This window comes from Parus major, chromosome 1 (genome assembly GCF_001522545.3).
Source record: "Parus major isolate Abel chromosome 1, Parus_major1.1, whole genome shotgun sequence".
Lineage (NCBI taxonomy): Eukaryota > Metazoa > Chordata > Aves > Passeriformes > Paridae > Parus > Parus major.
Genome location: NC_031768.1, coordinates 84,591,954 through 84,607,870, shown reverse-complemented (window position 1 = coordinate 84,607,870; position 15,917 = coordinate 84,591,954). Strand labels below are relative to the sequence as shown.

General features: G+C 38.4%; 1 protein-coding gene across 7 annotated transcripts in view; it reads right to left on the bottom strand.

Moving 5' to 3' along the window:
- Positions 1 to 957: 957 nt before the first annotated feature.
- The window catches only part of RSF1 (remodeling and spacing factor 1), a 63,390-nt gene continuing 48,430 nt past the window's right edge, over positions 958 to 15,917 (bottom strand). For 5 of the 7 annotated variants that reach the window (XM_015618274.3, XM_015618283.3, XM_015618292.3 and 2 more), the window contains exons 11-16: positions 14,893 to 14,999; positions 11,903 to 11,970; positions 10,587 to 10,794; positions 8,589 to 8,812; positions 6,430 to 6,621; positions 958 to 4,709 (exon numbers count right to left, since the gene is read on the bottom strand). In XM_015618274.3, the coding sequence (XP_015473760.1) occupies positions 4,135 to 4,709; positions 6,430 to 6,621; positions 8,589 to 8,812; positions 10,587 to 10,794; positions 11,903 to 11,970; positions 14,893 to 14,999 (1,374 nt within the window). In that variant the 3' untranslated portion in view covers positions 958 to 4,134. Of the gene's footprint in view, positions 4,710 to 6,429; positions 6,622 to 7,184; positions 7,238 to 7,731; positions 8,342 to 8,588; positions 8,813 to 10,586; positions 10,795 to 11,902; positions 11,971 to 14,892; positions 15,000 to 15,917 lie in introns of those variants that run through there. The other 2 variants (XM_033516530.1, XM_015618319.3) reach the window with 2 other exon arrangements.

The following is a 15,917-nucleotide window of genomic DNA, read 5'->3' as shown; positions in this document are numbered from 1 at the left end:
GTTTACTTTTCATAAAAGAAGTTTGTAAAAACACATGATTTGAAATCATTATTTGAAGGTTTAGACTAGAGCTTCCTACTGAAGAAAACTGAAAACCACATTCTAAGCACCTGAAAACAGAGGTATAAAATGGACCCCCTGACAATGAAGGATTAAAATTATTAAACAGTCGTAGCATCTGGATACCAGTGTAGTTCAAATAATAGATGTGAAAAGAAATGAGAGCAAATGTACCACTACCATACAATTTTTCTTTTGTGAACATACATCTTTTGCCCCTCGAGCTTCTCAATTTAAGGTCTCTCATCAAGAGTTCAGATACAGCAATTACAAAACAGAAGTGAACAGAAAAGTCCAACTAAGCAATTACCTCCCATAATATGGAGAGTAACCAAGACACTTAATGCAACAAAATCTTGAAGGTGGCACTTCAGAAATGAGTTTTTTTGCAAAAAGAATCTGTTGTTTCTCCTAAATGCTGCTAGACCAGAACAATCTTTTCATTCTAAAAAATAATCAGGAAGATGAAGTGATTTTATAATGCAATTCAGCATGTACAAAATTAAAGTATCAGAAAGTTGATTGTTCAGCACTGACCTTACTACAGGTTGTTAAATGTGATGTCATTTTCTATCTTGTATCAAGAATATGCTCAGGTTTATCAGACTCAGCTGGAAGACAGAGACTGTGGTGAAACCAACCCAGTTAATTCTATCTCCTTTCTGCCTAGATTAACACACCCCATTCATTACTGCAGTGGTCCTGCTTGTGTGTTTTTTGTCGCTGAGTCACAGAAGGCCCACACAGGGAAGCAAATAGTCAGCATTTATCTTGGTGGCACAAAGAACATCCACTCCTCCACTTGATTTATATATTCTTCTTCCCAGCAGTGCTACTTAGACTACATACAGAAATCAGCTTTCTTCCCAATCAGATATATACAGAAGAGCTTGCAGGTAAAAAAAAAGACAAAGCTTTTAGTAACAATCATTGTGGAATAAACAAGTCTGCTGAATAAATGCTCTGCATGCTCAGCCAGTAGCTTGTTCTCATTAAAATCAATCCCAGGTCTGTTTCCCATTTCCCATATGGTTTGAGCTTTAAGCCCAAAGCTACACCTGAAGATCACTATTCAAAGACACCTAACTTCTGATCTCACATGGAACACAGAAGGGCACAAGATTGTAAGGACACCAGGAAGACATTTTCACTCTGGAATTACATAGACATATTGTAACAGTGTGAACCCTGCGCGATAGCTGGTCTCTTGTCAAAAAATGTCATCTTCCCAAATAGGCGATGATACATTTTCCACTAAGGAGAAAGCCTTAAAAATGGCATAAACACCAAGTTTTAAAATGGTAATACTTTTCAGAGAATTTTTTTCAGTTTTTCCTTGCACACCATTCCCATTAATCTAAGGAGGAACTCTAGATCCTGTGGGATGAAGCCATATCAGATACCAAGGGTGACTTCTTAGAAGACAGAAAAGTTGCTTTTAAGAAGAGACCTATAGAAAATACAATTTGGTAACAACTGGCCATTTTTGAAACATGACACTTCTGTTGCAAGCTTCAATGCTCCTATTTTGCTTCCTGGTCTTTCCTGCTTTTAAATTGCTCTAACTCAGTACTCAATTTTTTTCATGATTAGTATATCCAGAATTGCAACTTTTTTAATTTCTTACATACACAAGTACATCCCCACTAAATATTTAGCTTTTGGAGTTGACTCTACAAGCAAGAATGTTTGATCAGATACTAAAAGGTTCCATCAGACAGCAAAAGAAAATATGGCACTGCCAAAACAAATGAGGAATCATTGATTACAGAGTTGATGGATGTGAATCAGTTTGCACTGCAAGTATTAAAAATGCTCAGCAGCTACTACCATGGACACACGGAAGCCTTATGTTCTTCTTCTTCTAACACACATGTATATTAGAATTTAGAAGCACTACATTTACACATCACCTAGGCAAAGAAAAGCACTAGAGTAGCTTACAACGCTACATATGCTTTTAAGAACTCATTTTAAGCTTCTGTGGTTCTTCACTACCCCCTTTTAATCATTTAACTGTTAATTGTTAACATCAGTAAGGTAGGAAAACATTTAATCTTTGATGAAATCAAACTGCCATGTAGAGAGTGATTTATTTTTGTTTTTAATCACAAGCTTGCTTAGCACATCAGCTAATGAGCAAGTTCCATCTTTTTGCATCTTTCTGATCCTAGTTTTATAGCATGATAGGTGCACTGCTGGAACCCAAACAAGTAAGAGTCATGGAGTGGTTCTGACTGACCTTGTGGAAGAAGAGGTGGGGAAACAAAACCAAGACTTTAAAAGGCCAGAAGGTAAGTAAATTTTGAATCTAGGTTTTCTAGAGAGGTATTTCGTAAAGGCCTAATGCTGGTTTTATTGCAAGAAAACAGAAGTGCTTAATAACTGACTAGTAAATACAATGTAATGTAAGGGAATCAGGTGGGGCAAGAAAGGAGAACTCACTCCTCAGTGGCAGCAGCAGTTTTGGTGCATCCATTGCCGGCAATGGACATAAACACCAGTCAAAAATCCAAATCTCAGAGCAAAAGGATTAATAGATGTGACCTTTCAGGATTTCAATGTTTGGCTGATCTGTTTGAACTGTCTGTGTCCTACAACATGTACAAATCCTATAGCCTGCATCTTAATCAGAGCAAAGAGAAAACGGAATGCTCTTGATGTGCCCCATGTTGATTTGGTGGGGTTTTTATTCCTCCATTGTCTTTTTTTCCCCCCTTGAATAAAAGCTTCATATCACTTCATTCCCGCTCAAAAGTTGATGAGATGTCTTGGAGTCAAGCGTTTTCTCTCAGAAACTCTGCCTTCTCAAAATCAGTTGGTCACATGACAGTTATTAAACTGTATTTTTAAGAAAATTCTAATGGCCAAAGGCCAACAACTACATTCAAAACCTGCTGATACATCCAGGCAGATAAGGTAAAACCAAAACAAAAACACACACAAACCCCAAACAGGAAACCTCCAAAAGGAAAACTGTTCCATTTGTTTACTTCAATTTGAAGTAGATATTAAGGGCATGAATGGACCAGTCATGATTTATTTGAAAATCCCTCCATCCTCTTATGCACTGTCATTCTGTGGTCAATGCTGTTTGTACAAACACATTTTGTTCAGAGAACTCCGACTGGTGATGAAATTCACGTGGCCGGGCAGCGACCGCAGGGTTCTTTTGTCTGTAAAAGTTCGCAGTGCTTACAGACTTACTTGACATCCAGCTTACAGACTTGACATCAATATGTCCTCCCACTAGACACTGTGCATTGAAGGCCATCTGATGAACTGTGCATGAGATCACTTTAGAAATTCATGGCTAGAATGTTTCGACTGTCAAAAACTTCATTACAGTACACTTCACTGTACAAACACTTTAAAGGATGTTTATTAGGAAAGTCTGCAAGTCATAATGAATAGCAGAGTTCTTGTTTATGGTACCTTCTTGGCCTCTAATAATTCTGTTTGCCTCCAGTATTAAAATCAAACTGCTTCCATGAAGGTGATTACTAAAATGAGCTATGGTATGTTAACCTACAACTCACAAAATGCGACAGTACAGACATTAATTTTGCTTTTAACTGTCTGTTAAGTTGTAATCTAAGTTGTGAACATTTAAATATAATATATATCTCATATGAAAAAGCTAAAGCACAAGTGCTTCTGCACCACCCCCTCCCATCCCCCCACCCCTTGAGCCAAACCCACCCCAGTTCCGGTTTGGGCCCTGACTGATTTGGAATGCTTTCTTAGGCCACCCATTTCCACAAATTTGTATGCACTCAGGAAATATAAAGTCAAAAATATACAAATCTCTTGTTGTTATAAGGTTTTTGTGAGTGAAATTACCCAGGACCATGGACTTGGAAGGAGAAGGGGGGTAAGAGAGGGAATTTACAGCAATTCATCTTCAAAGTTCAAAACTGGTCACTTCACAGAAAGACTGCAGGACTGGTGAAATTCTTGCTTCTAGAAAGTGATACTGTAGTGGAGAAATTTCTAGGAAAAATAAAACAGCTTTTAATAACTGGCCCGCTGGTATGAGCTACCGTGGAATAAATTAGCACAAAAATGGAAGTCTTATAACTGTTCACTGTTACAGACGTAATCAACAAGGTCAGTCACTCTCAAAAGTTCATCTTCATCTTCCTCTGGCCCTACCGCTTCCTGCCCACTCCCTGTCCCATTGGGCGCCAGGCTGGCGCTGGCTGTGCTGTCCTTGGGGGCTTGGGTCTTCTCACTTGGCTTGCCAATCAAGTTCTCAATGGTTTTCCCTGGGCTCTGTCCATTGGTGGAAGGCAAGTCCACCAGGCTGTAGTCCAAAGGGCTTTCTACTTTCCCTACATTATCAAAGTCATCTTCATCATCACTCTCTATCCGGTAGCAGTGCTTCTTGGGGTTGTCTTGGGGGGCTTGTGCTGCTGGCAGCTTATCTGCAGGAGCAGGGGCTTCTGCATCGTTGTTCGCATTTTCACACGCATCTTCCTCGTCGGTCTCGATTCGATTCAGGCGTTTGCGGACAGGCTTCCCTTCTTCCTCCTCATCCTCTCCTTCTTCCTCGGAATAGTCATCTGTACTTCGCCGACGTTTTCGAATCAATCGCTTTGACTCCTTTGTGGATTCATCATCTTCAGAGTTCTTAGATGTGTAGCTCTCTGGAAGAAGCAGCAGACTTAGAGCCATTAGCAAATCTCAGTGCAACATTTATTTTTCATCTTTCACATACATCAACAAGTCAGTTCTCTGAGCACACACATTTATGTCTCCTTCTCTAGGTTCCCCAGCCAAGCCAAAAGGCTTGCATTCTTTTTACTTTTTAAATAAATTTCTAATGTAGCAAGTGTCAACAATTTATGGATATTCTGTTTCCAAGCTGAGGAGGCTTTGGAAGTAGGTGTGTTCTCGCCTGAAACTGTTAACTCCATGCTGGGAATACCGCACAACTGCATGCCTCATCTCTATACCCTGAAGTATGCGCTTTATTTGCACCCTGACAAACTCAGAACCCAAACAATGGCTACTCTGTCATGTATCTACATACACACACACAAAGCTGTACTATACCCCTGCCACTCCCAAATTATATACAACTTCTTCTAAAGTAAAGGAATGCTGCCTGTCACCTCAGGTTTGCTGCTCTTTAATGGGAAGCTTGTTGTTTTGGCAAACTGGAATATTGCCTACACACTGACAGCCTTTACACTCATCTTTGACAGCTGTGATGAGAAAAGATGGAAACTGAAAAATCAAACAGCAAACATAATTTGGTGTCTCTTTGTGATTCCCATTAGAAATCATGGGAAGTTTCATTTAAAAGGGTATTGTTTAATGCAGGTTCAAGTTGATAGAGACTGTCAGTGTTCCTCTATTTTTAAAGTAATTACAATTCCAGTAACACTGTTGCATGTTTTATGATTCACTGTGGGAACTACGGGAGAGCGCTGGAAAGGTTCTAAATGGTGCTGATTTTAATACATGGAAAGACAATACTAAAAATACCCAAGGAAATGGGATTTTATGAAGTAAAGACAATGACAAGCAGGGAATTGTCACTAGTACTGGAAAAAAAAGCCACCACAGAGCCTGAGAACAGGGCATATTGAAGATCATGTTTTTGAGATACTACAGACTTGCATCACATACTTTTTCCCTTCACCTAGAGGATACTCTACCACCCTGTAATCTCAAGACAGCCCTTCCAAAACTGAGGCACTCAGGCTGTCAAGGACAGCTCATTTTCTGAGGAAGCCTGGTATCCATTGCAACCTGCACCACCCAGCATTTGGAAAGCCAGACCTAAGGTCTGATAAGCCAGACACCCACAACTCAAAACAGCCAAAGTCAGTGGCTGGTTTTGCAAAAGCTAATTAATTAGCTAAAACATAAAGCATACCAATCACTCGTGGTGTGCCTGACATTACTGAAAGAGGCTTCCTCTGCACTTGGCACAGCTTCTTAAACAGGAATGAAATAAGTCTGAACTACCAACACAAACACAGTCAGGGTACCAAATGCAATGCTCTTCCTCCTACACAAGGGAATCTTTAGAGGCTTGTGGGATGCAGCTTTGTGACCTCTTAAAAGAAAAGTGGTGAAACAGTTGCATTAGTGCCAGTTTTGGAATCCCAACACTGTGTCAGGCACAGTAAATTCAGTCCTGGAAATCATGATTAGGGGCAATGATAAATTTGAGAAGTGACTCAGTGCATCATAAAGTACCAGGGGGCTGTTTCAGAAGGAAAGGGTTTCTGAGAAACATCAAGGAACTCTAGAAAGACAATTCTCTGAAATCTTGGAATTATATAACTTTCCCTTCATGCTGATGCTGACATACACCTGGTTCCTGGAAATGCTGGACTGGGCTGTTTATTTTACCTTCACTATCTGAAGTGGAGAGCCTGCGTTTATGAACTCTTCTCAACTCCTTCCCATATCGGACACTTTTCTGTGAGCCTTCACTTTCTGAATCTTCCTTATAATTAACTTGTCTCTTCTGATTCCGTCTTGATCTTCTCCTCCTAGTTTCCAGGTAATCATCGTCACTGTAATCTGTGTAATCACCACTCTCTGTATGGAACAAAACAGTGAAGTGCATTATTCCATCAAAGCAAAACTGCCTCACAAAAAAAAAATAGATAAAGTTTCCTAATTCAGATAGTTTCCATAGTGTTTTTGTTGCCTTATCTCTATTGGTGTCAAAGACATCTCTGCAAATCCTGACAGTAGAAACAACCTTACTGAATTAGAGTTGATGGTGCACGTTACCAGTGTCTCAGGAGAGTCTGTTCTGTTTTTAAAATTTAAATAAATTGTACTCTACTAGAAGACTTTTAAGAACAGGTAGGTGAAAAATGACTGACAAAATGAAACTCCAAGACCTGAGTTATGTAAGTTAACAACAAAAATCAGTTTCATTCAATTGTGGGTTTGCTTAAAACAGAAACCATTCAGAAGAAACTTACCATCAATCACAGCTCTTCCTGCACCAGTCTACTGGAGCTAATGTCTTCAAAAATTAAATTTATTTACATCAGTTGAAAACAGCCTCAACCCAATTTCAGCTGCTTTTCACTGAGCTATGCCAGAACAATTATCCCAAGATACATTTCTATAAAAGTCACACACTGTACCTAAGTTAGTGATTGACATGAGTCACAGATCAAAGTGCCATCCTCTTTACTTCCTAAAATATGAGGCAAAGAAACAGAGCAAGTCAGCAAGAACAACCAGCTTCAGAAAGGAATTCCATCTCTGGAGACTGAAAAGAAAGCCTATTGCAGGGCACCTGATTTCCTTAGCTCAAATCAAGCTTAAAGCAGGATCCTGCTTTAAGCAGGATCATATATAGGACAATAATGAGGGTAAGAGAAAAACAGAAACACACAGTTAATATTATACTTTTAGATATATATGGAATGATACTGGAATCAGTTGATTTTATCACAGATGCTTGTCCACCAGGAAACAAACAGTTGCTCTTGTGCATTTCAGAACAGATAAGCAGTCTCTTTAGACTTCTGCCATTACCTTCATTGATAGGAACTTATGATCAGTGCAGTGATGCACTGAGGACAGGAAGACAACAATCACTCTAATCACTCATATAGTTGTCTTCATCTGTCCATGCATGAACCACCTTTCTTATGGAAATCAATACTTCAAAGCAACTTACTCCAACATGTTCATCATCTGTATTCTAGACAGACAGATAAAACACTGGAAAGTTAACACACACTGCAGTAAGTTAACACTCCTATATAGTTAGAACCTTAAATTCACAGTAAGAGTGAGAAAAAATGAGTGCTCATTTACACAGCACTTTGTGTCTCAAATGAAGCAGAAAGGAGAAGGACAGTCTTCAGAGCAAGATGCTGATCTCATTAAAAAGTTTATGTAGTGCACAGGTACTAACTACTCTCACACTTCAAACCATGCCAACAGAAAATGAAGTAGCTGAAGGACAAGTAGAATAAAGTGAATTATCAGGTTCTTCTGTGATTCAAGAGTCCTCCGTTACTGAAGATTTTAAGGATCATTTCAGAAGAGAGAAATTCAAGGTGTTTTTCTTTGCTTTCAAGCCTCCCAGAAAACACAGAATGCCGTACAACTGAAGTTTTCTTCCATAAAAGTGAAAGAAAATGTTTCTCTCAATCTTTTTCATAGGTGCATTCAGAAGGTCCTCCACCAGCTATAAAGAAGCACACTTTTGTCTCCATCCTCTTTCCTATAATCATGTGCCAAACAGGAGAGGTACAGAGGTAGCTGCAACTATCCACAACGGTGGCCTCTAAAATCACAGCACAAGCATTTATTTAAATACATAATTACCTAGAAATACCAAGAACCTAGAGCTCAATACCAGTTTCCTGAAAAATACTGACAGCACAACAAGTAGAAAAATGCTCTACAGCAAAGATGACATCTAACTTGACCAAAGCAAGCAAAAAAGTTAGTGTCAGTCATGACAAAAACTCAGACTGCTATTCTCCCCCTCTCCAAAACAGTATTTAAAATATCAGATTGCTTATACTCACCAGACTCTCTGCTTGAATTTTCCTCAGATTCTTCGTCTTCATCATCTTCAGAGTATTTTTTCTTGACTGTTTTCCTTCGTAACCGCCGGCTTTGCCTCATGGGCCTGGAGAGGTGTCGCCTGGAGATGCGGGCGCAGAACTCGGAGTCACTGTCCTCATTTGATGGTGGGTCATCTTCACTTTCATCCAGATTTTCCTCTGATATTACAAACTCATCCTGAGATCTGGTCAAAGGAAAACCCCAGACAACAGAGATAGGTATCGCAACCAAAGGATTGAACTAGTACTTGTATTTATCACAAGCAAGTGATAAGTATCATTTTATACAAAAAAAAAAAAAAAAAAGGCACAAATCTTATAATGAGGAGCAAAGACCCAGAGAGAGATCAAGCTGCCACCTCACTGACATGAGGTTTTAGCTGTGTGTTTGGGATACAGCTCTACAGTGCATGACATAACACAGCAGACTAGAAGAGCACATGGAGATAAACAGTATGTCAAACCAACACTGTCAGTGGCATTAACATAGGACAGATCCTAGAGTGTTCTTATGGTTCACTGCAGTGTAATAATGTCTGCATAGCAGTAACTGTGGAGGGAAAAAAACATCGACCATGTTCCAGCAAAGGTGACCTTTCCTTCACAAACCCAGCATTGTCCCACACAATTTCTGAGAATTAGAATATCGTATCTTAACGCAAAACTATGTCTCTAATGCAAAACATGCACCTCACAACCTTATGAACTTGTAACATTCCCATAATTTCAAGTGAGCCAAGGCTTTTTAAAAAACTATTGAGCACTGAAGGTACACAGTCACTTGCATTTGGCTGCCAGCCAAATCTGAATTCCAGTGTAAGATCCAGAAGGCCCTAAGCAGAGAATGGAGTTGAAAATGTATGAGCACATTTTAACAGATCAATGCACTATTAATTCTGTTACACTTCCACAAGCTACACTCATTGATAGGAAATTTCCAGCACATGTAGCTCAATTATTCAGAGTGCCACTGAAATGTTCTCAGCATAGTCACAGGTGAAAAACAAAGCCCAAAATTTGCATTTATCATATATAGATTTTCCATACACTTAGTAAATTGACTCAATGATTGCTGTAAAGCTTTAAATGTTACCGGTAAAGAGCCTACAGCCTCATGCTTCCTTTATTAACTTGCTTCTTTGAGGCATAAAGTTTATCTAAAATTGGCAACTTTTCTAACTTCAGTAATTGCCCAGACTATTGATGAAAAATTCTGTTGAAACTGAGTTTCAGTCAGCCAGACCAATATTAATTTAGAGTTTAAAGCTTCACATGACAAGTATTTGTTTTCTACAGTATAAACCACCTCTTTGACTGTTTTCAAACTCTATGTCCTACAGAGCAGCAATCAAGAACTAATTTCAGAGTCTGCCTGTCAAGATCTGGATACTCTAAATAATGAAAATTTTCCTCTTCCAATTTCTAAAAAACAATCAGGAAAATTGTCAATTTTTTCTAAAAAAACCACCACAAAAATAGGTTTTTTAACTCTTTTTAAAAGGAATTTTAAAAGGAAACAACCAGCCTCATTTTAGCTGCATTTTTTGTACAGATTCCTGCTCAACAAGTCACATCAGCCATAGAACTGAGCCCACCTGGCTCCTTCACTAACAGAAGCCTGCAGTGAGGCCTCAAACATCCCAGTAACATTTCCAGAATGCGTTATGCTTAAAATACAAATTGGATGATGTCAGCACATGGATCCAGAGTGTAGCTTTTCCACTACAATGACGTTCCCCTGGGCCAGGAGGACTCCATGGTAAGGGGGTTTGGAACTGGGTGATTTTCAAGGTGCCTTTCAACCCAAAACATTCTATCATTCTTTGATTTTTACCGGTACTATGCAGTGCCATTACAGTACCGGGTGCATGCTCCTGATGATCATTTCAGGGACACTGCAAAGTCTCAGAAGCCTGAAGAGGTCAATGAATTGTGGTGGGAGTTAGATTGCAGACCTACCCATCACTGATCTTGAATTCATCCTCACTCTCTTCTTCATCCATGTTACTGTCACTATCCAAGTCATTTAGTCGCCGTCGTTTCTTGCGTCGTGCTGCAGCAGCTCTTTGTGGTCGCTTGTTTTCCTTCCTTTCCTCCTCTAGGATTGTAGAAATGTCTTTTCCACGGTGACCTGTGATATTTGACATGTCTTTGCCTCTGCCAATGCCTGAAATCAGTGACAGAAAGGGGAAACAATAGCAAGTTTATTTTCTTGTTTCACTTCTTACATATCTTTCTTGCATGTACTCAACTTCAGTTTATTTTCTGTCAATCAGAATATTTTCTCATCAAACAAGACTCTGTCCAGAGTCTTGCTCCTGACACACACAGCCCAGCTGTGGTCACTTGGAAATATTATGAAATATATGAAAATATAATAAAAATATGGAGGTCCATGCAGAAGGTCATGGTTAAGTGTCTGCATTCTGATGCTCAACCTCAATCCACATTATTATCATGCCAATGCATTTTGAGAGGGCAATTACCAGAAAATACACCTTTTTCATAGTGCTGAATACCCTTCATGGGAGATGAAGGTTTTCAGTTGTGGCTTGGCCAAGAAGTGGAGTTTTTGAAAAGTTACTTAAGCGTTGAGACTTGGTCATTTTTACTGTAATGGACTTTGTGTTACACACCAACAGACACACAATTTTCAGATTGTCTACATACACCCACGAGCCTCTGAAACTGGTGAGTGTGTGGAGGTGCCAAGGCCAAACAACTGAAGGACTATGTTTCATGGCTGTTTTCTTCAGACAAGTTAAGAGAAGCACAAATCCACCTCCATCCCTCAGATAGTGCTGAAGATCTCTGTTTTGGTCCCAACAGAGAACAGAATTTCACTTTACTTGTGTTCAGCTGAAAAGTGGTAATAGAGCTGGATGAACATTAAAACAATTTGGTACACCCAGTCTTTAGGGGGTCCAACTGCAGACCAATTGGTGAGCCCTTTTCACAGGGCACAAATGTCAATAGTACTGCTGCCATTCCAATCTCAAATCCAAAACTTACTCATTATATATACAAAAACCTGTACAGACTGGATTTAACTATCAACTTTTACTAATTTTCTGACATCCTTTGGCTGTGTGGGATGGCCACTCCTAAGGGAGATTATTTAGTTCACATCAAAAAATACAGCAGTAAAAAAATTCCTGGCAAACTACAGAGTTTAAAGGAGAGGACTGTATTTGTTGCTTCTCATACCAAAGTAAATTTGCCCTCCAACTTCTTATCACCATTGCAATGCAAAACAAGTAATATCACAAACATACCTCCTCCATCAGCCTCCTTGATATCATCTTCAATTGCCTCATCAATTGCCTCATCAAATTCATCAAACCTAGAAATAACAGCTTCCATTTACCACTTTGAAGTGAACCTTAATTAAATTGTTACAAAAACATACCTCAAAATCTGAAGAAATTACACTGCACAGACAGAGAGCTGGATATATAATTAAATAACTAAAATAATGGGCCAGAATTTTAAAAAATGGCTATTTTATAATCAGTTGTGTTTCTTATTTCTATTTACTTTTAGATTATTTACCACTGTATCTTACTATTGAGTTACATGAACAGAAATCCCCTTCCATTTTACACAAAAGATGTCTGAATTGAACAATATATTATCTGGAAGTTCTTTAAATGGTATCAATAGCATTTTTACACAAAGTATTCATCATTTTTCCACAACTTTATTAGATCACATTAGTTCTACCAACCTTCAAAACAGCCTGAGAATCATCTATTAAACTAATTGTATAATTCTTTATTCTGTCCACATTTTCATTCAGAACTGACTTCACATAGCTGCTTTCTACTCTTAAAGCTCATGATACTTTATGGATCTGCAACATTCTAAGCTGAACAGATAAAACACAAAGTACAAAGTTCCTCATAAATCTACATAAACAAGTTGTAATGTAATGTTACATAACTGAATAGGACAAACAAAAGCAGTCTTCAAGTGTGCTTGTCCTGCAACAGCTTTTATAAAACTGCGTAAATCTCTTCACCCTCAGTAATTCATTTAAAGAGAACAGCAAACTGAAGAAAAAAGACACAATACTTTCAACACAAATGACCTCAGTTTGTTTCTTCAGTTATGAATTCAAATTCAATAAAAAAGGATTGTTACCTGTTTGAAAAAATAGATGCCTTGAACTCCAGCATGCAAAAGTACAAATTTTATAAACTATATAGAAAAGACCTTTTATTTAGATGCAAATTCTTGTTCTCATTTTTTCAAAAGTTATTTTTTTGTATTTTTTTTCAGATACAGACAACTGACAACTGGACAATACATCCGTTAAAAATTCCAGTTCTTAGTCATGAAAGAATGATTACAGTTATATTTACCTTGATACTCCATAGAAACCTCCAGCAGTACAAGAAGAAAATAAATCTAGTACCTTACTCTGTATTCCCAATAGTAAGCATAAAGCCCTTTCTCCTTGAAAAACAAGGTGATGGACTTCTGATATTTTTATATTCCTTAGGAACAACTACATGCCACTCTCAAGGCAGCTTTACCCAGCAAGGAAATAACTCTGAAATTATTCCATCAGTAAGATTAGTTCCACATTACTCAAACAGTTTTCCCTCCACACAGCAAAAAAAAAAAAAAGCCCTCTTTAAAATGTGACAAATCACTTAATGCTTTCAAGAGACTGCTAACAAATAACCTGAGCTCAGCCACGAGCTGACAGCTGCTTGTCCATCAGGTGTAATGGAACATAATTTCTTCTGCTGTTGCTTTATTTATGATGCAGGTTTTTGCTAACTTTCTCATGAGAGGACTCAACGGATGGGTAGTACAAAGGGATTACAGATCCTTTGGAGAACCAGAATGGTCCATAATACAGATCTGTTTCCTAGCAGAATAAGTATTTATGTATTATGTAGCATTTATTTTCCCCTGCTGTCACAACTCTCTGCAACACCAGTGGAACTTCACTGCAGACATATAAATCTGACACGCTGATACATAGAGTATTTTCACCAGCTCAAACTTATGTGTATTATGTAGTCTGTGAAAGAGATTATCACTTTTTGTCTGAAGACTGATTCTTCTGAAACCTTATATTCAATAAAAATTTACTGCCATTGCACAACACAGGTCCTGCTGAAGTCATGCCACACACACCCTACAGGCAAGGGGTTTTTGCTCCTGGTCAGATGCTGCCTGACCTGTCATTAATATAATAGCAGTCTATGTAGTCTTTGCCTGTAGCATAACACTCCTTACAGGAATGCTTAATGTCCCAAAGCAGCAATGGCATTTTCATTAGTGTGACTTCTGCTGCTCATTCAAAAACTTACCAAAATCCAACAGCTAAGCAAAGTCAGACTGAGTGTTCTGACCAGGCTGGAAAACTATGCCTCTACACCATGCCTCTCCTCAGCAGCAAAACCAGGTTGACTATAAATTCAATGATGGCTATTGTTGGAAAGTTATAGTTTTTGATGATAAAGGTCTACATACAGCAATTACTGGAAAGACAGAGGTTTATTTTAACCTTCCTAATGCATCCAGGATAAACCCCCACAATTACTCAGGTAGCCAACCACATTCTGTTCTAATCCCAAGGGTGTTCTGCTTGCCTGGTGGACTGAAGATGATACAAAGTGTCACAAGGTATTATTAGAAAGTAGTTTATAAAAACAACTTGGTAATACACTGAGAACAAAAGCTGTTATTAAGATCATGCTGAATTTTGAAAACCTTAGTGACCTATTCTACTTTCAGAATCCAGAGTCAAAATATCTTGCCACTTTCATTTACTAATTGCATTTTTGTCACAATTTCTCTAAATGCTTGCATTTGATGTGCACTTTGTGATGATTACATTTTAAATTTCATGCCCCTTTCATGTAAGGAAGGTTTACGGTGGGGGAAGAGAGCAAGGAATTGCAGGCCATTGACACAAGCAGAAGTCTCCCTTGCAAGATCGAGAGGTTTAATTCACCTGCTTTAACTCCAGAAACTGCAGTAGCACTGAAACCTTCTCCAGTATTCCTGAACAAAACACCATATACATTCTCATTTTTGTAATATATACTACCAATATATACTTCACTATACTACCTCATGCTCTCCCAGCCACCAAGCATAAGCAGTATTCAGAGGAAAGAACAATGACATTTTAGTTTGGCTTCTCTGTTAAATGTAAAAGTTTACATGAGAAGTGGTGAGATGATTCAGAAAGGAAACAACAGTATTACTTTTGCTGTACAAGCTATTTTAACAAGCTGCTGACCTGTAGCTTATGCATTTTCGGGTTCTAGTAGATCTCCTTTCAAGTTTCGATTTGGGCTTTTTGGAATCTTTCTTCTTTTCTTCTTGACCTTCAGGTATTTCCGGCTCCTGTTCAGATAAGTCAGAAGTGTCAAAAAGTTTTATCTCCTCCTTCCCTTCATACTTATTATAACTGAACTCATAATACAGATTATTCATTCTGTCTAGAAAGCTCATATGCCCAACACAGCACATTTTAACTTGTCAAATAGTGACCTATTACAGCAGTTCAGGTGAATTTGCACATTTTATCCTTACAGACTACATGACATTCCAAACACAGAGTTTAAGGGTTCAGGCTATTGGGTCATTATGTTTATGCTGTAACACTGAGATCATGCCTTGGGTGATACTCCCAGGACTAGTAAATGTGGCAGCTGAACAAACTGTGGCCACCACCTCTGCATACTGAGCACGGGGCTATCTTTACACAGTGCAGTTTCAATTAAGTTTCATGCAGGTTAGTTTTATTTTATTGTTTGCAAGTTATTAATTTAAAAGCAAAATAATCTGCCCCCAGGCTGCATTTTTCAAATATTTGCTCTCAGCCATAAATTCCTTTGCAAGTTTATAAAATCTGTTATAATTTTTCTGTTATTCAGAGACAGGGAGAAAAACTGCCCTTGTTACATCCAGGCAGAGTGAAAAACCTATGTTTAAAATGAACAAAGTTCCATTTTAAACTGCAAAGAATGGATTATATAATTCCAGATGAAAGCATTTGGCTAAGACTTCAACAGACTTGCTTTAAAGTGTATTTAAGCGAGAAGAGGCTGTTCTTCATGTGAATCAAAGCATTTTTCCTCTTTTCTCAAGGGAAACCATACAAAAGCATCTGTTAATGAAACACTAAATGTTTACAGTTTTTAATCACATGACCTTAACATCCACTCATTAAAGGCAAATGCTATGCTGCCTAGAGATACTACATATTCCCTCTGAATCATAAGCCAGAAACATTTGTTTCCATCAGTTCCAAAGGAAAGC